Source organism: Strix aluco, chromosome 1, assembly GCF_031877795.1.
Source record: "Strix aluco isolate bStrAlu1 chromosome 1, bStrAlu1.hap1, whole genome shotgun sequence".
Taxonomy (NCBI): Eukaryota; Metazoa; Chordata; class Aves; order Strigiformes; family Strigidae; genus Strix; species Strix aluco.
In genome coordinates, this window is record NC_133931.1 from 164,340,863 (window position 1) to 164,368,854 (window position 27,992).

Consider the following 27,992-nt stretch of genomic DNA (forward strand, 5'->3'; position numbering starts at 1 on the left):
ACAGGCAGGGGAGATGAGGAGAGGGTCACCCTCTATGTCACTGACCAGCTGGGGTGCATGGAGCTCCACCTGGGGATGGGTGAGGAGCCAACCGAGAGTTTATGGGTCAGGATTAAAGGGAGGGCAGGGACAGGTGACGTTATAGTGGGGGTCTATAGTGGGGGTCTGCTACAGGCCACCTGACCAGGAAGACCGAGTGGATGAGGCCCTCCATAGACAGATGGGAGCAGTCTCACATTCACAAGCACTGGTCCTCATGTGGGGGACTTTAACACCCCAATACCTGTTGGAGGGACAACAGAGCAGGACATAAGCAATCCAGGAGGTTCCTGGAATGCGGTGATGATAACTTCCTTCTCCAAGTGATAGAGGAGCCAACGAGGAGAGGTGCTATGCTGGACCTTGTTGTCACCAACAAGGAGGGGCTCGTGGGGAATGTGAAGCTCAAGGACAGCCTTGGCTGCAGTAGCCGTGAAATGGTGGAGTTCAAGATCCTTAGGGCAGCGAGGAGGGCGCACAGCAAACTCACTACCCTGGACTTCAGGAGAGCAGACTGGAGAGGTGGGCCTGTGCAAACCTCATGGAGTTCAACAAGGCCAAGTGCAAGGTCCTGCACGTGGGTCAGCGCAATGCCAAGCACAAATACAGGCTTGGGCAAAGAGTGGATTGAGAGCAGCCCTGAGGAAAAGGACTTGGGGGTGTTGGTTGATGAGAAGCTCAACGTGACCCAGCAATTTGCGCTCACAGCCCAGAAAGCCAACCATACCCTGGGCTGCATCAAAAGGAACATGACCAGCAGGTTGAGAGAGGTGATTCTCTGCCTCTGCTCTGCTCTTTAGACCCTTACCTGGAGTACTGTGTCCAGCTCTGGGGCCCCCAACGTAAGAAGGACATGGATCTGTTGGATCTAGTCCAGAGGAGATCCACAAAGATGCTCGGGGGGCTGGAGCACCTCTTCTGTGAGGGCAGGCTGAGAGAGTTGGGGGTGTTCAGCTGGAGAAGAGAAGGCTCTGGGGAGACCTTAGAGCAGCCTTCCAGGACTGAAAGGGACTACAGATGGGGAGGGACTTTTTACAAGGGCATGTAGTGATAGGCCAAGGAGTAATGGCTTTAAACTGAAAGAGGGTAGGTTTACATTAGATCTAAGGAAGAAGTTTTTCCCTGTGGGGGTGTGAGACACTGTCACAGGTTGCCCAGAGAAGCTGTGGCTGCCCCCTCCCTAGAAGTGTTCAAGGCCAGGTTGGACAGGGCTTTGGGCAACCTGGGCTAGTGGAAGGTGTCCCTGCCCATGGCAGGGGGTTGGGACTAGATGGTCTTTAAGGTCCCTTCCAACCCAAACCATTCTATGATTCCTCCTAAATATACAGTTCTCTTTTAACTGCAGGCAAGACACATAGCTGCTTTCCAAACATGCCTTTTCCTCATGGGGAGCCGGGCAGTGGCAGTTTGTCAGTCCTTTATGGAAAAGCTGATACACAGTATCTGTTCATGACCCCTCTGTACTATGGCAAGGGTCCTTTAATTGGGACAAAGGAAGTGGTGCATCCTCTTGGAGCTGGTGGCTTGCCAGAATTATCCAGGGCCCTGTGAAGCCAAGAGCAAAGAATTTTTTCTTGCCTTCTTGGCAGTAGTAAAGTGAGATGCACCTAATAACCAGTGATTGATCTCTGCATGGGGAAACACGCTTCCAATCTCAGCAGCCCTGCTTTGCAGAGATTGGGGGTGTTGCTGCTTTGCCGACTGGTGTCATCTTTGTTGGGGTGACGTTCCTGGCCCCACTTTGAACCATGATTAGCTGTGTATTTTCTAGCTGTGGTGCTGTTTATGAGAAGGCAGAATTGGCCAAGGGGCACGCACCCAAAAGAGGTGAGGAGAGGAGTAAGTTAATTCTTTCTGAAGGGCCATGAGGTCAATGGTTTGGGACCTCTACCTACATTAAAGAGATGTGGCAGTAAAAGATTCATGATGTAAGTCCGGACTGTTCATCAGGTATAGCTGGATAGTGCTTACAGTAGATGAAGAAACTGTATAATAGAGGTAAGACATAAGCTTGTGATTAAGGCACTGAACCCAAAGTATCTTGTCAAAGCCTTGTTTAATGGAAGATTTCTTTAGTGGTTCTTAAATTTTGTTTTATTTCTAGTTGCACCTATGTCAGTATTTACTTCGCTCTCTTTTCTTTTTACTTGGTGGTTTGTACTGTGGTCAGTAACCTCCTTTAGAAGACATTTGTCAGCAGAGCCATAGTGATAGAAATCAATACTTTTTGTGTGCAGTTTAGTACCTCAGTATACATTAGAGAAACTTAATTTAAAAAATGAACAAAAAGTGGCAAAAGTCTCTGATATAGTTTTGGATTCGTTTTGAACATTGTCGTTCACAAACCTGTATTCATAGCTCAGTTATAGTCTCAAAACTGTAAATCAAGACAATTTTTTTTTTAACAGCAGTGTCTACCTGTTCTTATCAATTGTTTCTTATTTCTTAATAGGTGATGTTAATGGGAAAAAGACTGTTAAAAAGATACATAATGTAACCATTCTTCTACAATCCACATTTCAAACTATTTTTATTTGATTGAGAGAATAAGCCTCACTGGGCATGACAAAAATGCTTTAGACATTTACCCAACAACGAATATAACAAAGGCAGTTATACTGCTTTTCCTCTGATCAACTTTGTTTTGTTCCCAACTGCTGATTAAATTTTATTTTGTAATATTGTCACTCTTCAAACCTACTTATAATTGGCACCCTAGAGAGATAGCCACAGGACGGTAATGCAGGAAGTGCTGACTAAATGTTTATACTTTTGGAGTTCAGAAAAATATAAAGTCCAGTAATTCAGCGGTCAGCCTTGGATGTGCAGAAAATAGCAGCTGAAAAAGACAATAGTTTATTGTGATGTTAATCCAACACTTTGAAATCACTTTGACTGAAGTTTTCCATTTTTGTGAGTGCTTGAAGAGTACCATTTTATGTGAGTGTTGTTAGACATGACTTATCTATGATTTTTAAGGGATTTAAACCTGTCGCGACAGCTAGAGGGAGTTGTGTGTGCTAGTGAAAGGCTTTAAATACTCAAGATTGAATAGAGGACTTAACAGTGCTGTCACATGGCAAGAAATAACTTCACAGTAGCAGGTGTAATTCCCCAGCCTACAAGTAACACAGAGTTTCTATTCCTTTGTTGTTCGGTTTTGCCCGGAACATGCTTTCTGCTCCACGTATACTGTAGATGGCAGTAAGGTTATGCTAGAAAAGGGTACGTGGGCTGGAATAACTGAATTAAAGGATGTGTGTACAACCTATGGATGGTTTCAGGTTTTGAATCTAAGCTACCTATTTGTAACAGCTTTAATACTTACTTGAAGCACCTTCAGAAAGGACTGGTTATTGTTTGTCACTTCTGGTAAAGACCAGGCCAACCTTTTCTTTCCATTTTGTTTGGTTCTGCCTGAATTCGTTTGGATTTGTTTAAAAGCCAGCAGACATCAGTTTATCATGGCAGATGTGAAACATGACAGTTTGTGGAATCACAGACAATTCAGACACTCTCTTCTTTCTGTGGTGTGGGGCATGAATCCATTGTGACGGACACTGATAGCCCCAGGATTTTGGGACTCTCCCTGTATTCCTGAAGTCTTCAGTGGCCCTCTTTCTCCTCCATGTTTGCACACAGAAGCAGCAAGGTAGGACATGGTGCCCTTGGCGTAGCAGTTCCTCTCTGGTGATGTCTGACAGGGTTAAGAGTAAAGCATCCTGAGACCTTTCTTTCAGCCACACAGACCCAAAAGGCCTGTAACTCAAGAGGGGCTCTTCAGCCTTCCTAAATAATTTTCACCCAACTCTGAAATGCTGACTGTAGTTTGCTTTTCTCATTTCCTGCATTGTCTTTGGTGGCTGATGCCTCTTTTTCCATTATAACCCTTCAGCTTCCCATGGTACTTTCTCCTTGCCTCCTGTAAATATGTTCTGATGTTGCTCTTCCTGTCATGAGTGACTTCCCTAGGCAGAGGTTTACTGATCAAAATACTGTCATCACTCCTTTCCTTGGATGTGGTGGTGGGAACTCACAGGTTGCATGATGGGGTCACAGCTCTGGACTTGGATATTCCTTTCCCATATACATACATCTGTATGTGTACACACACACACATATATGTCTGTATATATGGAAAGCAAAGTTTGGGAGAATTCAGCAGTGTCAGAGACTCATTGCCCATGAAACATGGGTTGGACACCATTGACCCGCTGTAAACACCTATTCCACAAATGAGAATGCAGCAATATTCCTATTAAAGCTGAGGATCCATTCCTTCTCTCCCTGCTTGAAATCCAGGACTGGTTTTCTGAGTTCCCTTAAGGACTTTGCATTAGCCACAGAAAAGAGATCTTCTGGTGTCACCCCGGTGACAAGACAGCCAGTATGTGCTCAGCCCCATGTTGCATCAATTCTCCTGCTTTAGTCCAAGTGTCCTTCTCCTTATTAGCCCTGCATCTCCTCATTGTATGTTAAATTCACTTGTTCTCTCCAGCTTGCCACAGGCACTTATCAGCCCTCACCATATGGGTTAGTATTGCTGTCATTTTCAATGAAATCAGTTTATTGTAAGGAAATGGATATGTGGGTTGTGTGGTCTCTTGTGAGACAACTACTATGTTGTGATTTCTTCATGGACATTACCAAAAAAAATCCCTTTCTGGTGATGATAGGGACTCTATGACGTTAAGTGGAAATATGTGGTGTTAACACTACGGAACAGTACTCTAAAGTACATCCTTGCCTTTCAAGGATGGGAAATACATCTAATTCCTGACCACTATTTTAAAAAATGTAAAAAGAAAAAAAGCCTTAAGGTCCAGTTTCTCTCTTTGCTTGCACTTAAATTAAGTCCTCTATGTCATTTTAGATTATCCACATCATTTACAGCAAGTAAACATATATAGCTTCGTAGTGGAATCACCTCTAGATGTAGGATTTCATGCTTCATTAATATTTATTACAGTCTTCAGCTCACTTTTTGCTGTACCGGAAAGTTACACAAAAATATTCTCTATCCAGTAACAAAATAGTAAAATACCAGAACTATCATAACCAACTTTTTAAGATAATTCTTGAAGCAGATGTTCACAAAGAGACAATTTTTATTAAAATAACAGTGGGAAGGAGTTTGCTTTTGTTTGTTTGGCCCTCGAGGAAATAAAAAGCCTTTCTATAATTTTGATTATAACTTCAAGAGAGGATTTTATTGTACCAAGGATGTGGTTGCATGAAAGATGGAAACCTTAAGGGTTTAAAACCTGTTTTTAAAAGCTACAAATTGAATTTCTCTTGTTAATCTTAGGAAACAAAGTCCTGTGGCTATTTTCTTTACTAATGTGCAGAATATGTAGGTCTGTTATAAAAATTGATAATACAAAAATGGCACCCACTTCTTCAACACATCTGCTCTCTGGCCATATATAAGGAGTATCTGCAGATTCCTGTGACTACAAGTACCTGTGATTAATCCTACTGGGGCAGAACAACGGAAGAGTAGTAGGTCTTACACTTTTTTTTTTTTCATTATCAATAAAATAATTCACCTCTATTTTAGACCATGAAAGTCTAGGGAAACTTTTGCTATTGGCTTCAAGTCTTCATTGAGCTGAAGTATGTCGACATCAATGGTGAAATTTCACTGGGATTTTATGGTGGTGCTATCTTGAGGATGTCTTCTCAAAATGCATCCTTTGCACTGGTATAGCTCGTAGGTACAAGTATGAAAATTACTAGTAATGATATTCTTCTAAAGAAAAAACTTGTTCTGACTACTAGAGCAAGTTTGAAGAATAGGGAACTAGAGAAACTCTTCTTAGATTCTCTTTTTCTGAATCCTTGCGTACACAATTCTGAAAGATGGCAGGAGGTGAGAGAGACATGGTTCTCCAAGATTCAACAGTGTCCCTTTTGCGAGGTGTTTTTTCAGAACAGAACCACTGTTCTGCGTTTGCATGTATTGAGCAGCAGATAAAGCTTTACTTATTTTAGATGGGAAAAAGACTATGTCCATGGTCTGTGCACAAGACTATGAACAAATGACATTTAAGGTCTAATGCCAGTTATTCATGGGGACGTCCAGAAGGTCATGGGACCTCTGCAAAATAGAGATCATGGGCATTTTTGTGTATGCCTACCTATTATGTATTTATAAAGGGGTTGCAGGTGTGTATGTAATGTGTATCTATGCACTCAGCAGGGGACACCTATCTCTAGATAAATAGCACGCCCCGGCGCTGTGGTCCACAGTTAGGCAAAAGAGAGACAGACCACGCTGCAGCTTCTGTGTTCTTTGCACAAAATCCAAGCGCCGCGGGGAAGAGGTGGTTGAGAGGACGGTGTGTGTCTGGTCTAATGTTGCTGTGAATTCAGGATGTTGGTGGGGGCACTGGCGAGGACCTGGGCTTTAGGAAGCACTGTTGGCAGTTTGAACAAGCTGCCTTTCAGACCCCCGCGAGTTAAAATATACTTGAAGAAAATTAAAGTTGCTAAAGAACTGAAACTAAAAAGCCCGATTTAACAGAAACTTAGCAGTGACAAAACAGCACAAAATATTCCTATGTATAGCCAATTTGGGAATAAAGGATGGCAATAACTGGTTGATAAAGGAAGACTAAAGCATCATGTTTTACCCAGCAGGAGTAAGAAAACAGGTTTAGAGTGGTAGGAGTTACATAAATGTTTAATTATGATGAACAAAATATTGATTCAATGGTCTCAATAGTGCCCTACTAAGTTTGAGGAGTTATTCTTGAATGCTTACCAAAGTCTGTTATTAAAATCATTTTTGTTTATTTGAAAGACTTAAAAAAACAGAGATATGAGAGGTTTTTATCTAAACTGAAATGAAACCCACTTGCATTTCTTTAACTAAGTACAAGGGTTTAGGAAACAAGAAAATATGCAAAAGTGATTATCAACCCTGCAGCATCTTGAAAGCTTGTGGAGAAGTTATTGTTGATGCTCTGTGTTTTGTAGGATTAGGCTTGTATTTTGCCTTCCTGGGCTGCAGATTACACAACTGATAGCAATGGGACAAGGGAAGTCATTTAGCAAAAAGAAGAGTCTGTAGGTATTGGTTTCCTCCAAAGCATCTTAACGTAAACGATCTGTAAATAGAAAATTTGAGACCTGAACTTAGAGTGATTACTGGCAGGAGAGGAGTACCTGTGGCTGCGCAGCAGTGGGCTGATAGTTCTTGGAGACAGCTACACCAAAATGGCAGCAGAGCTCTTCAGAACGGTGATGGAACACCTGTGATAGACCATAGGGCGTGCTGGCTTTTCTGGAAGAGGGTTTCTTACAGAAAAGGCTGATAGTTGGAATTGGCATGCTGGGAGGTGGGTGTACTTTATTCCTCTGATCTCTGTTGCTTTGTGCAGTTGTGGACACTGAGAGCATAGTTCATAAAACTGGCAGCATCTACTCAGGACCCAATTGTTAGCCTGGCTTTAGGGACAGATCCAAATTTTGCATTAGTCTTTATTTGAAACCAATAAACCTGTATCTGCCTCTTCTGGTCTGTGTCTATTAGAAATACTTTATGTGCATTTTTTTTTTAAAAATCATGTTTCGTATAAGAAGACTCTTCCCTCAGAGTAGTTCATCAGTAAGGAGCAGAGCACTTGTGAAGATTTGGGACCTGGTTTGATCTCATTTATATTGATGTAAACAGGGAGCTATGATTCCAGATTGGCACTAGGAGAAATTAGATATTAACACCTGTGCTATTTTTTTTTTCTGCACACCGTTTTCTGACAAAGTAAGTTTCAATTTAATGACACTGTTACTCACCACTGTCATCTCTTCTTGATTTGCAGATGGGCTTCTTCCGCCGGAGGTACAAAGAAATTATTGAGGCCGAAAAGAGCAGAAAGGAGAATGAAGATAGTTGGGACTGGGTCCAGAAAAATCAGTGAACTGCCTGTGAAAACTAAAGCCCAGTCATGTGACACGCGCTTGCTAGCCTATAGGTCCTGCTCTCGTATCTTCCATATGTGGAAGAAGGAATCTTCTCCAGATTTTTCGGAGACCCCATTGATGCTGTGTCTTTATCACTCCAACAAGCTAGGGAACATATCCTGAGGCAACCACTGCAGCCATGTCAGGTGACTGGAGCAATTCCCACTTCATTTAAGAGCTGAACTTTGAACTTTGGTAACCAAGCTGCAGTGCAGAGCAATATTTATGAATCCAACTATGTGGTATACCCTCAGGGGAAGACTGTTACCTAAAAATATTTTTTATAAATATAAGCTTTTTATATTGATTATGTCTTTATATTTGTATCAATGTTTTATAGTTTCTATTGAATAGCTATATAGTTCACTCAAGCACTGATATCTGGCTAAATCCTTGGAAATACATATATGTATATATAAATCCTATTGTACTTTTAAACTTCAATGCAAGAGAGAAAAAGAGAGATTTGCAGATAAAAGTAGCTGAAATCCTCATATGCTTAATTCACAAGGCTTGGTAATGTTGTATATAGAGCATTTAATGGCAATAAGCCAAAGTCTTTTCACTCTCTCTTTTTCTGAGCTGAATTTGGTGTTTGATTTATAAACTAAAGAACCTAAAGTATTACACAGATGTGATGTTCTGTATCTGGGTCTATCCTCTACTGGCCTGAATGGGAAAGGATGAAAACGCTTCCTCGGTAATGTCTCGCAAGACTTGTAGCTTGCTTTGGCTCACTGAAGAAAGCATCACAGAGTGTTTTCCTTTGCAGTCTCTAGTACTTTGGTAATGGTCTAGGACTGTACAACTGAGATACCAGAAGGATATAATTAGGCCAACCACTATGGCACTGACAAATTCCTTGGAGTTAAAATAAATAGATCCATATTAATGATTATGTTAAGAAGGATGGGTTTTAAGCTACTGTTAATGATGGTGATCTGTTGCTATCAGAGCAAGTGGAAAATTGCTACAAGGTATGAGCATTATGCCTGCCTTGTGAGTTTTATACATGAGTTTGTTTATATGATAATTTTAAGAGAGATTAGTAGATGCAACGGTTAAAATGTTTGGATCTTTGGATCTTGAGACTCCCTATGTGGGTGTTCCAAGTACTGAATGTCATCCTTCCTCAAGCATTAAGAAGGAAGTTTAGTCAAGGTGCAAATGTTACTGGATCTCAGATTGCCACTTTGTTCGCTGGTATCATTTGTTGGGTTAGAAGAAACTTAGTTGTAATTAATTCAACCATGTTTCTTTAAAAAGCTCTTGGATTTCTGGATTGATATAGTGGAACTCTGTAAGACTTGGGTTTAGAATCTACTTGTACTTTGCACCTTGTGTAAATAAGAAGTAAATGTCATGTTGGTATAAAATCCAGGTAAGGGAAAGATGGGTTGAGCTCTGTGGTAGAAGGTGAAGGAGAAACAGGAATGAATGGTTGCAGGGTGTCTCCTTCCATAAGGGTAAGGTAAAAGAACTGCTGGAAGTTTGGAAACTTGAATGCAGAGAACACGCAAGAAATCTGCTTGAGAACAGGTCTTATTCTTGCTCTTCCTTGCCAAATTCATTATAGCTTCCAATTTTTAAAAATGAACCACGTCCATGTTGCTGTTTGCTTTTTCCCCCCACTGGCATTAAGTGCCTGCTATTACTGCAGTAGGGATCAATATTTATTAACTTAACTATCTGCACCCATTAGGCAGAAGATGGTTTTTAAGTGAATGAAGCGTATTGATTCAACGTTTGACAAGAAAAACTATTAGTCTATTAAGTTATCTTTCTTAAAACAATCATTGGTGATTTGGCAGATTTCGTATAACAAATGATCATTTAAGCCAGTATCTGACAAAAACTGCTGAGGCAAAAATCCTGTTATAACCATATGTAGTGGACTGCAGAATTTTCATCAGAGTGTAATAACAAAGGCTCGTGGCCTTTGACTGCACTGTTGTGTGGAGGCTGTTGAATTCCTCACACTATATTTCTGACGTCAGTTAGTTCTGCTAGTATTTAAACCTGATATATCTATTTTTACTGTTGTTGAAAAATACCTAAGACTGACAGAAGTTGGACATGAGGTTGATTCACGACTATGAATTGAATAAGAAATTGCTTAAAATTCTTGCTGAAAAAAAAATCCATCTATTTAGCTGGAAGAATTTTCAGTATCTCCCCTCTCTAAAACTGAGCCTTCAAAAAGTTATTAAAAAGTAAATTTGCTGAAAAAGTATTTCAGCGGAGAAGTGAAACTATTTGTGAATTTAACTGAATTTGAAAGTTTCCATCCAAAAAAAAGGAGGAAATTCCCTTTGAAAAGTAGAAATGCCTCATTTCCACTTTTTAAAGAAAAATTTACTTTCAGATCTGCCAAAAATGCTTCTTTACAGTATTTTTAAATCAAGATTAGTTATTCCTTTGAAATATCTTTTTAAAGTATATGAAAAAAAGAGTTAAGGTAAAATACCCATTTAGCATTTCAGATTGTGTTGGACAATTATTTATTTTTTCTTTGCTCAAGGCAAAAATGTTTTTCTTATTTGATTAAAGTGAAAAAACAATTAAAAGTAAATCCCATTTAATTGAGCCCACACTGGACTTTTTTGATCTCTGACTTGAATTTTCTACTGTTGATCCAGCACAAGTCGTCACTCAGTGAAAATCTAGTTGTTGGCCAGATTAGTGACATATTCTTGAAATAATCTATAAATTCTTAGTATCATCACTGTTAGATACTCAGTAGTTCTGTTGTCACAGATTATTTGTTTTTATATGTATTCTCTTCATAATTTTTTTTTGTCAAATTCCATTGTGGCTTCTTGCTTGGTTCCAGTTAAAATAGTCATATTTGACAATGAAACATACCAGTACTTAGTATTAAAATCCTGTAGATGCACCTTTCCACTCCTTAAAAAACAACCAAACAAGCCAAACAAAAAAAAAACCCCACTAATATCAGTTGGCTGCAATCAGTTTCTAACCCAAAAATCTTGTGAAAACTTAGTATACTTCAAGAACGTGTAGAAAATAGCTGTGCTATAGATCTGCTGTTTGGTTTTGTTGGGTGCTTTTTTTAAAAAAAAAATAAGAAATCCTAATAAATGTAATTCTATCAAAATCTAGAGACATGGTTACTTTGGAAATTGCTTCTAGGGCTGTGGAAGTTCCCATCTGTCATCTGCTTCTTAGTTCCATTGTGTTGTACCACTTGTGCAGCAGAGCTGGGGGAAGTCATTGTACTAGTTCTCTCCGGTTAATGCATTTCAGGACAAAGTCATCAGTTATCTTGGACAACTTCATGACAACTTCATTGAAGGGTTTGCTGCATTGGCATTACATTTTTTTTGCAGCGGGCTCATTTTGCACTGGCTCTGAGGTGTGCAGGTGAAGGCTTAGAAGTGGGGCAGTAACATTTTCAAATGCATCATCTGGTGCCTGAGAGATCTTTTGTTCAAGCCCTGAGGCTTGCGCTGTGCAGGGTGTCTTCTTACAGATAGTACCCTTGAAGTTGCTTTTAGGGTAGGAAGAAAGCAATCTCAGAAAAATACAATCAGGAAGAAAGGGGAAGAAAAATTAGAGAAAAGTTCACTTAATGCAGAGCCCATGCCATTGAAATCCCATTTAATTTCCATCTTGACATCAAGAGCATCACAGTCATTTCAGAGTTTTGGTGGCCCACAGCACAGGGATGAGTTTCACCTCCTAAGAGCTGAAAGCATTTGCCATCTTTCACAGCATGTTTTATGACCATAAGAAGCATGTTTTGCTTTTGGAGGTGAATTTCCATCAGTTCACCCCAAGCAACAGCAGGGCTAGTGTACTCTGAGGCTGTCACTGGTATGCTCTGCTACTTGGCCATTGTAGCTAACAAAAATTCTAGCTATGTTTTTCTAAATAAAGCTAGTTTTTAATTTGCTCAGTTACAATGAGGAAGTCAACAAACTAGAAAATACTGGAGCAGCCTCTGAATTGAAGTCACCTCACAAATCACTTGGAATATCTGAGAGAGAAATTGTGCTTGATGTGAACCCCAAGCCTGTGAACCGCTTAAGCAATCCTTTCATCTCCAAGTGGCAAAGGCTTTTGCAGTGCCGAGCCAGTGAGGACAAACCCCTCTGCCTTGATGCGCGGATGGGAAGGACCCTACATACAAGTCAGTGATGTGCAGGTAACTCGGCTTGCTGAGAGCAACAGTTGCACCAAGATTGTGTTTGGCAATATTTAGTATTAACTTTCTTGAACGTCTTCTGTTTATGGGCACATTTGGAGTTTCAAGCACAGTATCCATGTGGCGTGGGAATGTATAATATTGCTTTCACTGAAGGATTAAGGGAGTCATGGAACTAATTTCTACCTTTGTGCAAGTTCATCCACTTGCTAGGGTTTCTTGGATATAAATGAAAGTAGGATTTGGTTCATTCAGTGTATGTTGATTAAACTGGCATGAAGACTATAACTGCTTTTGAAGCGTGGTTTGCATATGCAGTAGGGTACTCGCGCCATTGTCACTCCTTTTTCTTAGAATGTCACTCCTTATGTATTGTAAAATTGTATGTTTCTTTTTGTGAACTTGTGGTTGGAAGAATGTGTTCACACTTATGATGTCACCTGTATTTAGAAGCTCGTGTTCACCTGTATTCTAATTCACTTGCACTGTTTTGGAAATGTCAGGTTTACAAAAATACAACTTTTTGGAATAAAAAGTGGCTGCAAAATTATCCTAATATTATCCTTTTGTCACTTATTGCCCTTGTCCAGCTGGAGTATTTTTCCATTAATTGGGTGAGACATTTTCTCATGTATGTTTGAATTAAATGGTATGTGCATGTATTTATCAGCATGTGGATAATGGACATATTTTATTGTAGTTTCGTGACTTCTATAAAATCAAGATTTGAAGACTAAGAGTATAACTAATTTGACTACAATATTGTAAAACCATGGAAATAAAATAATAGCAGTGGGAATTATTTATATTTCAACAGTATTGCTCTATCAACATCCAATAAACCCCCGCGTAGTGGTGATACTGCTCTGTGATGAGTGTAAACCCCTATAACTTAAGTTCTGTTTCAGACTGTATGAATTTGGATGAAAGTCAAATTATTCAGCTTCGTGTATTTTTTCTGCAAGGATTTATATTCCATGAGTAGCTAACTATTACATTTGAAAGATTTTCTTTGACTCCGTACTACCCTATGCTTACTTTGTCAAAGGGAGTAGAAGCTGGATAGAAGCAGTAAAAAAAGCTGATTGATTTCTATGGCTGTGGTGTACCTCTTTACTTCTAATACCCCTTAGAGCTCCCACTGAAGCTTTCTCATCATTTTGAGGATGGGTGAAACCTCTGTGGTAAAGTATGAACTGACCCGAACCTTCATTCTAAAAGAGAAAACTGAACCTGAAATTTCAGGCTCTCCTTTTCCTCATCTTTGGCTCCATTCTCTGGTTTTTGTGGAGACCTCTGTGTAAGTGTTTAAATATTCTCCAGCCATACAGAAACAGCCTGTTTCCTCAGCGTTAGGCTGTCGGCTAAATATCTAAGAACAGGCTGGGCAGAGTTAGGACCTAACCTGTGACTCAGAGCACGTTTGTACTGGTGGAAGACCACAGCTTTATGTACCACAAAGCCAAAGGCATTAGGAGACCTCCAAGTAGACGTGAGTCCTGGCATGCAGGTAGCACCCTTCAAAGTAAAAACAAATGTTCTCAGTCTGGAAAGCTTTCTTCAGGGGAAAGAAAACATCGTTGGGCAAAAGTGGTAGGAGGAGGATGCTGCTGAGAGGAATGCAATGAGCAGTTTGCTTTTGGAGATTAGTGGAAGCATTAGTGCAGCAGCAGCTAAAATAATTACCGGAAACTTTTAGATGTCCTAATGCCTTTTTGTCATCGTGCGAGCGTGTGTGTGTGGCAGGAAGCGATGGTTGTCCCCTCCTGGGGACGCAGGATGGATGAGCTCACACTGCCCTCTGTGGGGCTTGCTCCTTTTTTTCTTTTTACTAAGCAGAGAACAGCAGTCTCTACATTGCAGGATTTTGTGTGTTGCTTTCTCCCTAAGTGGCTTTTTAAGAACATCTTAGGACTTCTATGACAAAGTGGCTTTGTTTTAGAAAATAAACCCAAAACCTTTTGCAGATTTGTTTCTTCCAGTTTCACCAAGAAGGGAAGAACTAGATCAAAACTAAATCAAAATTCAAGAAAAGGGGGATGTTCTTTGACCACAGAAAAAGCAGCTCATCTGTTAGCATGCTGCTCAGCCTGACTTGTGTAGAACTGGAGTTCGTCTGACATTTTGACTTCCTATGCGGGCCATTGGCCTGCTCTTAGGATGGAATGTAATGGGAGCACCTCTGCTAGATCTTTTCCATTTAGTAGCAAAAGATCCCACAGTAAAGAGATACGTGACTTTTCACTTCAGCTCTTGGGTCTAGTGGGGTGGATACTGACCTGAGTAGTCTTGGGTAAGATATTTTGATTTGATTGAAATGTTCAGTGCCTGTCACACACTAGATAATGGAGTCCCAGAATGACTAAGGAGAGCGTTGTGGGAGTCATTAAAGCTGCAAAGTAGATCTTTTGGTCCTCTGGCCCCAGTTGGCTTGCTACCAGAATGAAAATACAACAAAACTGCTGTTTTGTGAAGATTCAAATGTACAAATGGATTTAAAGTCATATGACTGCTCAATCCTGCACATCCGAGGTTTCAACATTTTAAATGCCTGCAAATAGAAATTTTATTTGCAAGTGGCTTTGACAGAAGTAAAGCATGATAGTAGAGAAATGAATCATCTTAACAAAAGAGCAATGGAAATTATTTTTTCATGTCCTAGCCATGCTATAATTTCCTGTGACTGTCGGAAAGGATTAATTCATGGATTTCCAGTTCATTTCTCCTTTGCTTTTGATGTAGTTAGTGTCATTTTAATGCCTGAACTTCTAGATGTGCAATGTTTTGGTAAGTTAACCAGCAGTTCAACAGCTGTAAAGAATCAGAAATTAATGAAGTAGTAACCCAGAGCAGAGATTTCCCTGCTGCAGACACGTATTCAGATATGATGTATTGACTTTCATGAAATTATTCTAGATTTATACTAACACAAGTGAGAAGGGACTCAAACAGGCTCCCTTGAAGCTGAAGGACACACACCATGAGACAAGCTTTGCACTAATCTGCATAAGTGGTAATGTACAGTAATTTCTGTCATTTAAACAGTATTCCTCTGGGTTTGCTATCTGAGAGCTGTGTAATTCAGTCCTAATGATGCTGTTCCATGCTATATTCAGAAAGAGAAAAGGAACAGTAAAAAAGCGATCACTTTATCTAGCAAAGAGACCACTTCATAGCGAGGATATAATCTGTCCTACATCAGTCTCTCAACGGAGATGGGGCACTTGAGAACTGGACATGATCTGCCCACTTACCTTTATCTAACTTGAATAATCAGGCTGATGGCTAAAATTCCTGTTATGTATTTTGCTGTGTTGATTTTAGGAGAATGGCACAGAATAGGGAGCTGGCAATGAACTGATTACCTAGTAAGAGGTCAGAATAGCTGCTCGGTATTAAATTCATGAATTCTATACATAGGGTTGGATAGAAGATGATAGAAATGGGGTAAAATACTTTTCTCCATTTTAATTCTCAGGGTGGGGGATGAGAGACTGCATCTAACAGTGTAAGAAAATAAAAGTTTTTTGTGCATTGCCAAATGCCAACATCAAGGTGGAGTGTTGCCCTGTTTCTTAGCTCAGCACTGTGTCCATGACATGGCTTCATCGAAGGAGACACCCATGCTTCGCCTTGACCAGGTGGCATGTGTCACCCTACAATAACCTTGTCTCCTACTCTACTGCCTGCTCAGCTGTGCTTGTCCCACTCTCACTCTTACCCTACAGACACAACTTTTTCACATGGCCTCTTCTTAAGTTTCTCCTCTGCTTCATTAAGTTACCCTTTTCTCTCAATTTGTCTGAATAAGAGGGCTAACTTAAAGTGATTTTTCCCAACTTGCACTTATTTTGAAATATGTTACACTTGTTTCAGACCCAAAGAAAGATTTGTCCTGAAAACTTGGCAGTTTTCCCAACTACATCAGTAGTTCTGAGGCCTGTGGGAAGTTGTGTCGGGCACTGTGGTCTTTTCCTCAGCTTCCTTTTTGTCTCACTTATTAGCCAGGTTGAAGTGTACCTTGTCAAAACACTAATGAATGTGAAATCTGAGGTAAGTAGGTAGGTAGGTAGATAGACAGACAGACAGACAGACAGACAGATGTGTATATGACTGAAACTTATTCTGGAAGTGGACAAATCATATATAAAGGCCAAGCCTGCCAAAGCCTCAGCCCTTCAGAATAATGTAAACATTTTGTTTGGAAATTCTGAAATGCAATTAGGAGCATGGGATTGGAAGGTACTCAACTCCAGTCTCCTATTTTCATTGGCAGCTACTCCATATATTTCCTTTCATGAACTAACTGAACAAAGGCCAGTAGAACCAGTTAAATTTATTTTTCTTATTATTCTTTCTAAAAGAGTATTCCAGCACCTCATTTTGATGGTGTTGTTAATGGTCATTTTCATCTCAATTTGTTCTCTTGCTAACAAGTTCTTTAAGTAAGTCCCTTCCTTCCTTCCTGTTCTGAGTTGATCATTCTTGAATATGGGTGACCAGAAGAAGACACTATTTTCTGGGTGAGTTACCAAATTCCTTGTTCAATGCCTTGTACATCACCTGTACATAGGACTAGCTCTCCTGGCTCCATGAAGGTTACCAGCTCTCTGTGAGATGTCTTGAACAACGAGGGACACTGAAAGCTCTAGCACAACTGACCTTTCTCAAGAGATTTTCATCTACCATTTTGTGGAGTCTGGAACCCAAATATTGCCGGTGCCCCATGGAGAAGGTTGTTATGAGATGAAGGGAACCACCCCATGGCTGTGCCTTGAGCTGTAGATCTTTGGAGTATGATGCCTTCCTGCTAGATGAGCTGGAAGCGAATCAGAGAGGTTCTCCATGGGAGGCTTTGGCTGTGTTTTGACAGAAATTAACTGAAACTAATATATAAATGCACAAAGTGGTTTGACTTCAGTGAGCGTTTTCATCAGAAAATTCCCAACTAGTGCTGACCACATGCTAGGTGACCAAAACACCAATTGTTCTTATTTATGCTTGGAGTCTTTCCTAAGATATCATGCACTTAAAACACCATTAATTAATTATTGTCTAATTACTTTCAGCAATGAGGTATGGGCAGAAAAAAAGTGGTCTGAGATAGTGAAGTTGTCAATTATAGCTGATAATTAAGGGGCCAGGTGCATGTTTTATTTAACAAGATAAATATCTCCCCAGATGTTGAGTATGTAAAAGTTCATAACCACACAGGTGTTTGATGCTTGATGTGCCAAAGTTACCTTCAGCAGGTACTCATTTAAGATGACCCTTTTTTGTGTGTGTGCAGTGGAGTTTGGATTGGCATATGAGCCCATCGCTCATTGCACGATCTGCTCCTCTTTCTCTGAGTGCCAGGCTAATTTACCTTAGTATGCACTGGAAGCATTATTTTAATTTATTTATTTGTTTAATTTTCTGACTAGAATAGCTGTCATGTACTTCTGTGTGCAGAGTGCTGGCATACCCTACAGAGAACATAGTCTTACAACAGTGTGATAAAATCTTAGCAGTGTTTTTAAAAATAATTATTTATTTTGGCAATAGGTATACAAAAGCTGACATATACTATGAAAGGGGCACTGTTAGTTATCAAACATTTATGTTTGGAATAATGTTTACTTCAATAAAATGAAAAATAAAATGGTCAAAGTGTAAATGGGTCCTAAAGCCCACACATTTTCCAAGGAAAGTGGTGTAGGCTACGTGCCATGAAAGAATCTGGAGTTATTTCCTTCTGGTTTAATTTCTTTCAATAGTTAACTCTTGATGTTTTTATTCTTTTGGAAACTAGCATTGGGTTTAGGCTAAGGCTTTTGGAAATTTACTATTTACTAGAAATTTACTACTAGTACTATTTACTAACTCAGCTGGACTAGATGATCATTGTATGTTCCTTCCAACTGAACCTTTCTGTTCTGTTCTAGTTCAATGACTTTTCAATTAACTAAGACCTATGTGACTCTGATTCAAATGCAGCCTTGCATTTATATATTTATCATATTTATAGCTGTAAATTTTTTAGAGATATTTCCGTAATGCCTGGTGTGGAGAATTCTAGATGTATTAAACTGCTTTGATAATGGTACAGAATCCTACCATTCTCATGAAGGTGATGCATGCACCTTTATACTGACTGAAAAGGTCTGTCCTCAGTGGTTAGGGTGTGTATATGTAAACTGGGACAGTTCAGAGGTTCGAGAAACACACAGGAAAATACTCAGAGTTTACCTCATTGATTTTGCTTTCAAAGTGAAACCGACTGACATGTAAAAGAAAAATCCACAAATGGTTATTAAAAGAAAATGGATTATGTCTGGCTTAGGAAATCCCAGTGATTTCTGCACTGGAGGCAGGATGAGTGTACTGGGGAAATGTCGCTCCCCACTTGACATGCTCTTTTTTCTGCACATCTGCCCCAGACAGTGTTGGAGATAGGATGCTGGGTGAGATGGTCTGGTGCAGAGCAGGCATTTGTACATCCTCATGGCTTTCAACTGGCCTCCAGCAGCAAGGGAAATTCTTCAGATGAGCTATGGCACCAGAGAATTCCTCTGGCTTCCTAAGGGAACTATTTTTGTTTTGTTTCAGTGGTTGCAATAATAATTTTTTTTAAAATCCCATTTCATATAAGTAGAAAAAACTATCCCCATTTCCATGGAAGTCAGCTGCCATCTGTGTTAGAGAGAATAATAGAACATAATAACAGAATCAGGAAGGCTGAGGAGACCAGTTTGGGTTTTCTTTTTTAATCTTGACTTTTGTGTCTTTCCTTTTGCAGTTGGAGAGTGAATTATTTCAATAGCTCTTTTGCCTGCCCAAGAAACTACTTCTGAAGAAAATGAATATTTGAGATTAAATCTTTAAGGGGCTCCTGTATCAAATATCCCAGATATCCAATAACAAGCACTCCAAACATCCAATTTCCCAGTATGATTTTGAATCATCTCAAACCTCACCAAAGTGATACCTAAATATTCTGTTTGTTTCCATCATTTAAAGTTTTCACTCCTTCTGGCATAGCTCTTTATAATTTGTTTTACTGTCTAGCATTCTCCCATCATATAGTTGTTAGCAAATACCTTCCCCCTGCCACCCCGAACATATGTTACTGCAGCAAAACATTTCAGGTTGTTCCCAGAGGAAAATTGTCCTTCAGGTGCCAATCAACAATATTAATAACAACAGTGAAACGAATTCTACTTTGCTTAGCTCATCCTAAAAGCTAAAGTGCTACTGAAGGCTAGTCAGGAACATGACTGAAAGAGAAAGGTGTCCACCTAAAGAACATCAAAAAACTGTAAATTGAGGTTGTCTGTTGAGTCTCTAAATAGCAGGTGATGGCTACTTCTTCCATGTCGTTGTGTTGCAGCAATTGTATAACATGAAATGCTAATAAATATTTATGCTTTGTTTCCCCACTCTTTTTTTTTTTTTTTTTTTTCTTTTTTTCAGCAGAGATGTAGCTCTTGGAGAGGTAACAGAATGAAAGCTCTGAAGGAAGGACCAAGTCCTCTCCCTTGTGAGCACCCCCTCAAAACACCACCAGTGATGTACTGAGTGTTGCCATTACAAGCATTCCAATACTGAAATAACAAGAGATGCTGTGCGAATGTGAAGCTGGGTCCTAATTTTTACCTGTGAGAAAAATTTCAATGGGAGTGTCAATGGTAATGTGGGCGTGTGTGTGCAGTTTAGCAGAATCAGTCTTAGTCCTTGAGCCTGTCACAGCAGAAAAGTTATGGTTAAAGTTATAATCTGTTTAGTGCTGGCAATTTTTTATCAGGGACTGGGTAGGCATCAAAACCTCATTTCATGTAGACCACCACCATTTGTCACATTAAATTAACTGCTGGGTAGTTTCAAATATGCACTTTTAAAGTTAAATAACAGCAGACAGCTACCTGTCTCCTGAGCTGTTCTTTGTACATTGATGTTACATCAGTGCCCAGACGGTCCAAGCTCTAGACCCTGTTGTGTGAAATAAAAGAAATGCTCCAAAGCTTCTGTAATATTAGAAGATCCTATGGGATTTTGATCTTTATTCTACTGATTGATCTCAGTGATGTAAAAATCTGCCAGTCATTGAAAATTCCACAGTCAACACAAAGAGTATGAAAGAAAAATGAAAAACAAAATTTTGTTGTTCTAGTAAAATGTAGCATTCCTTTGCTGTTCACATCTGAACACACTTTGAATGACAGCTGCACTTTTAGAGTAGTATCAATTTTGATATGGCAAAGTTTTCACTGTAATTTATATTTACTAGTCTGACCTGAATTACTAAAAAATCAACCACCTAAGTTTGCCAAACAATGAGTCTATGCCCTACTCAAACAGCAGTATGCTGTAATAGTCTTAAAACTGTAGGCCAGGTTAAGAAGATGTGGTTCGTATCGTCTAATGTGTGTACTCCTCTCATTTGTCCTGAATTTGGTTCACTAGTGTATTCAAAGCCACCTTGGATAATTAAGATAATCTCCTTAAATTGCTTGTGTCTCATAATGGCTACAGTAATACTACAACATCCTTTTGTGTCACTTACTGTAATGCCCTGTGTCTTACTGCTTTCCTGTATCCATTCATTTTATTGACCTGGTGCCTGGGACTATAGAAACTGCAGAAGTGATGGAGCAGGGATCCTTTTTTCACTATTTGGCATGTCCTCAGTTCAGTCTGTGACTTCAAACACTATATTATGGATAAAACAAACCTCAGACGACTTAAAAACTGGATAGACCTTGAATCCTAGACAGAAAAAAAGTTAAAACATTCGGTTGTTAAAAAAACATCTTGTTTAGTTTAGGTGCTTTCATTTCTTTATGGCAAGCACTTCCAGCGCAGCCGCAGCGGAGGTAGCTGGAGCAGCTGAGTGAATGTAAATCTGAGGAGGATTAAGCTCACTGTCTATAAAAGCTCATGTAGCTCTCAAGCAATCCAGCAGTGATCAATTCATTATCATTACAAGTAGCCTGCCAAAGAAAACCTACAGACTATTGAAGGCAAGATGACTGTAAAATTAGAGATCAGACCAACTCTAATGTTCACTAATGGACATGAACATTAGCCTTGCAGCTTTAGCCAACCGCACTGAAAGAGACCCTGGTGACATTTTTGGATAAAGGACATTATGGATTGAAGATTTTCTTTTTTTAATATAGCATATTGATTTATTTTTTATTGGGAGTTAAAGTGGCTGAGGAAAGAAAGAAGTTGGAAAGAATACTGGAAGTGGAAAGGAATGAAGATTGCCCACTGGCTTGTCTTTAAGTATTCCTTTCCTAGGTTTTTGCAGTATTCAGCCATGGAATCTCTGAGTGAACATTTTCTCCCCACAAAACTTTATTTGTTTACTTTACAGTCCAGTGCTAGCGCTGTCAAGCACTACATGCCAAACGAAACATTGGAGGTAAAACTGACACCATATAAACTCCAAAAAAAGCCGGTTTTATATGTACAGAGAGCTACTTGCTGTTAGTGAGCAGATCTAGAAAAATAAGTAGAAAACCCAAATAATTTCAGCTGTCTTGACGACTTTATTGTTAAAAAGCTATGATAACCTCTTAAGAGGAATCATGATTTTTACAGTCTTTAGAAGGCAAGTATCCTCTGCACAACGGTTATAAGAACAAGTGACCTGAAAGACACCTTGATATGCAAGCAGCGGTCCAATTTCCCTATTAGATTTAACGTCACATCAAGAAACTTTCTCCTCTGCGATTAATTTTTTTGTTGCAGATACGACACTGAAACAAGAACTTGTTGCACTCCTTCCTTCAGCTATGCTGCATTCATTATTCTGACTAAACTCCTTTTACGCTGTTAGCTGCTACCCCCAGGATTAGTTCTGCCCTTTCTAGTTCTTTTACACGCCACTTTATCATGTTAACTTTTAACAGGCTCCATTATATAAAGTAGCATGGCCACAGCGCTGGAAGCTGCATGTAAAAGCCTGGGCAGGACTTCTGCACTGGCAGCCACTGCGATTTGGGGTTGGTCACACATTTAAGGCATTTACTGCCTTTGTGTGGACTTCAAAAAGTGCATTAAGAGAAATCCAGGGTTGTTGAAAAGCTGTCTTTTTACTGAATTTTCTGAAGCCTTTAAGCAGAATTTTCTGTTATTCGTGCCAGACGTCTGTGTGGTCACATACTACCACAGAATATTTTGCATCTTCCCGACAGCAGTTCTGCGCAAGTGCTCTAGGCAGCTAGGAGGGACCGACTGCTCTCTTGCCTGTCGCTTGCCCAGGGACACTGCCCAAGGTGACTCCCCGTGCTGGTAGCCCAGCGAGCACTGGCCACGCTGGTGTGCAAAGCCCAGGGTTACAGGGTGAAATCTGAATTGGCCTTACTGGCTTCGCAGTATGCTCTTCCCAAAGATGTGCCTGGAAAAGAAGCTGAAAGTTTTGGGACTGTGGGGCTCAGGCAGGGGGATCCAGGAGATGCTGGTTCCTATGGAGTACCCAGCCTCAAGAGAGCTGCTTTAATTCGCTGGGGAGTTGAAGGCAATAGAGGTAGTTGAAGGAGGGCAGTGAGTGACAGCGGGGGGGTGGGGGGGAGAGAAAGAAGTCACAGGAAAGCTCAGCATTATTTCAGTCATTGGCTAAACTGGCTCCAATGCAGTTTATTTTTAAAAGAAGTGCTGGGCATGAAAATTTTCTGTGATAGTTACACAGTCCACATCTTGGAGGGGGTGCAACTGTGACATACTTCTTAATGCTAAATGAATACTGCCCTGGTGCTGACTGAAGCGGAAGATATCTGAGACACCCCCCAGCTGTATGTTGTGGTTTCACACTGAGAGGTTTCCCTCTCCTTCCCACACTCTTATTTTCTCCATATTTGTTGTTCTACCTCTCTTTTTCTCAAATATTATAATTGCTCTAACATCAAAATCCTGAATAAAATAACAGGAAACTGAGAAAAGGAGTGCTCATCCCTTTACTTATGAAATTTTCTAGAAGCCATATAAAGGATTCACATAACAGGGGTGAGACGGAGCCTTACCTGATCCCATGTCTATCATAAGCTTCTCAGCTTTACCTAGTTATCACTGAATTGATGGACATCCATTACTTCAGGGGAAGGAGGGTGGGAGAAGCAAATCTTATGTTTGTGTGGCAAAAAGCAGAAAAATCTTACATTGAAAAGCAGTCAAAAGCTGTGAAGCAGCAGTGAAAGGGCAATGCAGTGTCCTTACATAGCTCCATGAATGAAAACTCACTACTGTGGTACCAGAGCTGCTTTAAGGACTCAAGCTTAAACAAGTCCCCTGTGCTCTCCCATTAGAGAGCTGCTCTTCTGCATGTTTTAGGGTGAAATCTTGTCCCTTTGAGATCACTGCCATTCTTTATTGTGGATTTTGGTGGGAGCAGGGACTTAACCTAAATATTTTATGGTACCATCACATAGCATAACATCTTATAATTCTTGAGGGGAAAAAAAATGAGATATTCATTTGTGATGCCATGTGGCAAAGGATATGTCCATATGGCCATGTTCACAGCAATCAAACAGATAATGCCACTGAATTCAGTAGGCACCATCGCGGCACAGCCCTGCGGAGGCTGAAAGAGATAAAAAAAAATAAAAATCATTGATTCAAATGAGGCCAAGATTTCACCTCATGTTTTTAGTGTAGCAAATGTTATTGCAAGCCCACACAGAGCCAGCGTGAAGCACAAATTACCACAGGAATTTGTCATATTCATTACCAACCTAGCATCATTAGTTTATATGAGTGTAGGCAATTAGAAAAGAGGTTTCAGTTTCTTTCTTTGAAAATGTGAATTTTATTAACAAAATGACAAGCTTTCTTTCAATGAAAGCAAGTCATATGCTGCAGGAAGAGTCATAAATTTGAAGAAAGAGCTGAGAGCCAATGCTTAACAAAGTCAGCATCGCTCCACAGACTAGAAAACAGGCAATAACTCAATTTTTCGTGTACATGGGAATCCAGTAGAAGAAAAGTAACCACGGCTGAGGAGATTTTGTTTGCAAAGGCAGATTTTAAGCTACTGAAGACAGTGTAAAGGCACTCAGGGGACATCGGTGGACCTTGTTGTCAGATGCTGTACCTAGATTTGGTTATTTTCTATTGACCGCTCTTCATTTTTTGGTTATTTGGTGACCCCCTCCATATTTGACAACCCTTGTGTGTGAAGTGAAGCTTCACTACTCATTGTAGGCAATAATATTTCTCCCAGCGAATGAATATAACTGATTAAGATGCCTCCCTTTTCTCCCATGGGAGTTTGTCCCAACCTGGATGTGGCTATTGGATAAAGTCTGGTTCCATCTGATTTTTTTATCAGTGGGACAAGAGAAAAAAATATAATTGCAGTTTTGTCCATGGATGTATAAACATACATGTTCGAAAAAGCTACACGTAGGCAAAAAACCCCAACCCAGTCTTCAATCTGGTGCAACTTTCTTGCGCTACAGGGTAGCTGTGTTTGCAGTGATTTTGTCACCGCACAGAATTAACGGGAGCTGTCAACGCGGGTAATCCTATTCTAGAGCGACCTCTCGTGTTACGTCGGTTAACTTCTGTTTGTATTATTTGTTTCTTTTACCTAGTTTCCAGTAAAGTTAAGAAAATATCATCAAATCGCTTTGGATGCTGCTTTTGCTCTGTGCAGCACGCTCAGTTACGCTTCCCTCCCTCATGCTTGTTGCTTAGTCAATGCTCTGCATTGCACTGACTCCCTTTTTTCCTGAAATCATCCCAACAGCACTAGCGAGAGGATTTCCCCCCTCTTTTAAATTAATTTTCATGTATATTCACTTCTGTTCGGAGTCTTCACCTTTCAGTGAAATGACCAGATGTCTCGGAAAGCCTGGAGCAATGCTGGCATCAGGAGACTTCGCCCCCATCCTGAGTGACTGCAGACTGAGATGCCAATATGTTCTGGTTTGTAATGGATGATTGATTTGCAAGGCTGTTTTGCTCTGATTCTCCCTTGCTTAAAGAAGCATTGGGTCTTTTTTTTCTTTTTTCTTTTTTTTTTTTTTTTTTTTTTAATATACCAAGCAGTATTTCCCCTGTCTGTGGTCTTGTGTCCAATAAATCCAACCGTATTACTCTTCTAACTAGCTGCTCTTTTGTCTGTGATTTTTTTTTCCTCCAGATGGGTTCATATTATTTGAATCTTTAATAGCAGTAAAATTGCATTGGGGAAATAACCAAATCAGTCGCCTAAATACCTTTGAATATACAAGGATCATCCATGGTGGAAGGGGGTGGAAGCCTGCTCCTCAGCTGCCATGTGGACAGAGTGCCACACGTTCTCTCTTCTCCTTGGGCCCACTATGCACCTCCTCCTCCTCCCATCTCACACATCAGATACAAACACCTAACATCCACACTTCGTAAGGCTTTGTAAGTTGTGGCTTCAGGCACCGTGGAAAACTCTGAGGTGAGACGCCTCGGGTTCTGCCAGGGTGTGAAGATGTGCAACCATGCTCCACCTGTGCTAGCGTTAAAAAGTCCTCCACGGCTGGTGGATAGACCATGAAATTGTTTCTCTGTGTGTAACCCCTCTCCCCATGAATGTTCACTGCTGAAATACCAGTATGGGCCAGGCCACCTCTGGGGAGAAGACTGCAAACAGCCAGAAAGTCAGAGTTTGGACCTTAGTGGCAGCTGGCATAAGACTGGAAGTGGGATTTAGAAGTACAACCTCCAGTTTATATTCCCTTGTCTTTTCCCTGAGAATTGGAGTATAGCTTGGTTGAACAATAGTAAAATCACTAATTTAATCCATTCCGGTTCCCCGGAGCTTTTTAATGCATGCTACAAATTAATTACACAACTTTTACAAATAACAGGGACTGAGCTTTTAATTCCTCATGCAGTGGGGAGTGTGCTAAAACATAACCTGCCAGCGTACACATTACTCTGCCTTACAGACTTTTTATGCAGGTCTGGCAAGAGAAAGGATTCTCCGAGTAAATGGGAATTGGATTCTCAATGGTTTAAAGTGGGAACAAGCTCTCACAGAACAGCACTCACAAATGATCTGCCTTTAGGAGCCAAGGACTGCTGGTTTATTTTTAAAAGCATTATTTTTCTTGCAGGACCGTGGCTGGAGTTTCTTTGGGTAGTCATAAGCGAATGGAAGGCCGTCACCCATCGTGTCCTTCACTCGCCAAGGTGAGGGTGAGTTTTACCACTGTGTTCAACAGGCAGGGGGTCTGACTCTAATTTATTTAGTGCAATTTTTTTGGTCACTCTGAGATCATGTTCTCACTCAGTTTGTTACACTCAACCTGTTTTCTGAGAAGCAAACTTTTCGCTTCACGTTCGTATTTGGAAAAACTTACTCACAATTTCATATAGCTGCATGCACTGGCGAGCTCCCCACGGAAGAATTTTGGGTGACGCTCACCAAAAAAATCCTCAGGAGACTCCTTTTGTGTGGAAGAAAGCTTTCCCTTTGCAGCCGGAGCCGGGGGAACCCTGCAGATGTGCCGCTTACCCCTAGAGGTCACTGCGACCCAGGGATTCCGGCGGGGCCCCCCCGCGCCGAGGGGCTGGTGCCCGGCGGGTGCCGGAGAGCCCAGCGCCGGACTTCTCTTTCTTTTTCCTCTTGCCATTCCTCTCCTAGGAATTCACTCTCCTAGGAAGAGCCTTTCCCCGTCTCTCTTTCCTCTTGCCATTTCTTTTTCTGAGGGTTAAGGCTTACCGCTAGGAACCAGCTTTTTTTCAGATGAGATGATCGTTGGGTTGGTTGGGTTTGTTGTGGGTGGGTTTTTTTTTTTTTTTTTTCTCCTTCTTTCTTTTGGCTTCTTCCTTTGCACTTGGAAAAATAAAGGGCAAATATAGCCAAATTCTTGTTAACAATTTTAAATTCAGGAGAGAATTCACCTTCAGCAGGTGAAGATGATGGCTTCTGGGTTCTTCAGTGTAAATTCTTTGTAGGAGTGAATTTTACTGTGCTGCAGAATTTAGGTTGCATCTGATTTAGCTTTCTGGCACGATTTACCAGTATCTCCCATTTTTTTTTAAGCATATGATTTGAGAGGGTTTTTTTCAGTTAACTCTCCAGTTTCGACGCAGATTGCTGGTAGCTCTGAGGCTCAGTATTATGCAGACTCGTTCAAAAGCATCGTGCTACTTTTGCAAGGATTTTGTACAAAGACTTCTTCACATTTTAGTTTTACTTTGTCTTTTAGAACAGCTCAAGATTAACTGGAGCTATGCTGTTGGTAGCGTTCTAATGAATTACAGGCTAGCGTTTGAATTTGGTGGGGGGAGAGATACTAAACTGTCCCACTTAAAATCAACCTTTTTCAGGCTTTTCCAGGTCTGCTAAAAATTTTGAAATACCTCGGAAATGTGAGCGTCTTTGTCTCAAGTCTAGAAAAAGATATATCAAAATGCAAAAAAAAAAAAAAAAAGTCTAGGAAAAAAAAAAATCTTTTCTAACTTTTCACAATACTGTGATCATATTCTGCCCACAGAAATTTGCCTGAGTAAGTTCTACAGTAAAGCAAGTATATGTAGCCAGAATAAGTGAAAGAACAGTTGGCCAAAACTTCCTCCATAGAAAACTTTAAAGATGGAAAAATACCCCTGGCCAGAAATAAGTGTATTGGTGGAGCTGGGTAGGCTACAGTCCCTTCTATATGACATGCGTTGTAATTGAATAGAGCAGAATCCCACCTTTGCATCATACTGCAAAATATGCAAATTTCTATGAATAATGGATTTAATCCTATTAGAAAAGAGATTAAAAGTAGTTAAACATGTCAGCCTTGATTCTGCTCTATGACTTGTTAGCAGAGACAGAAGTATATGCTTATCCAGTTGATGA

The 27,992-nt window shown here is 40.3% G+C and overlaps 1 protein-coding gene across 2 annotated transcripts in view; it reads left to right on the plus strand.

Moving 5' to 3' along the window:
• Positions 1-12,722, plus strand: part of ITGA9 (integrin subunit alpha 9) — a 228,970-nt gene extending 216,248 nt beyond the window's left edge. For both annotated transcript variants that reach the window (XM_074843942.1, XM_074843951.1), the window contains one exon: positions 7,863-12,722. In XM_074843942.1, coding sequence (XP_074700043.1) covers positions 7,863-7,961 — 99 coding nt within the window. In that variant the 3' untranslated portion in view covers positions 7,962-12,722. The remainder of the gene's footprint in view (positions 1-7,862) is intronic.
• Positions 12,723-27,992: the final 15,270 nt, after the last annotated feature.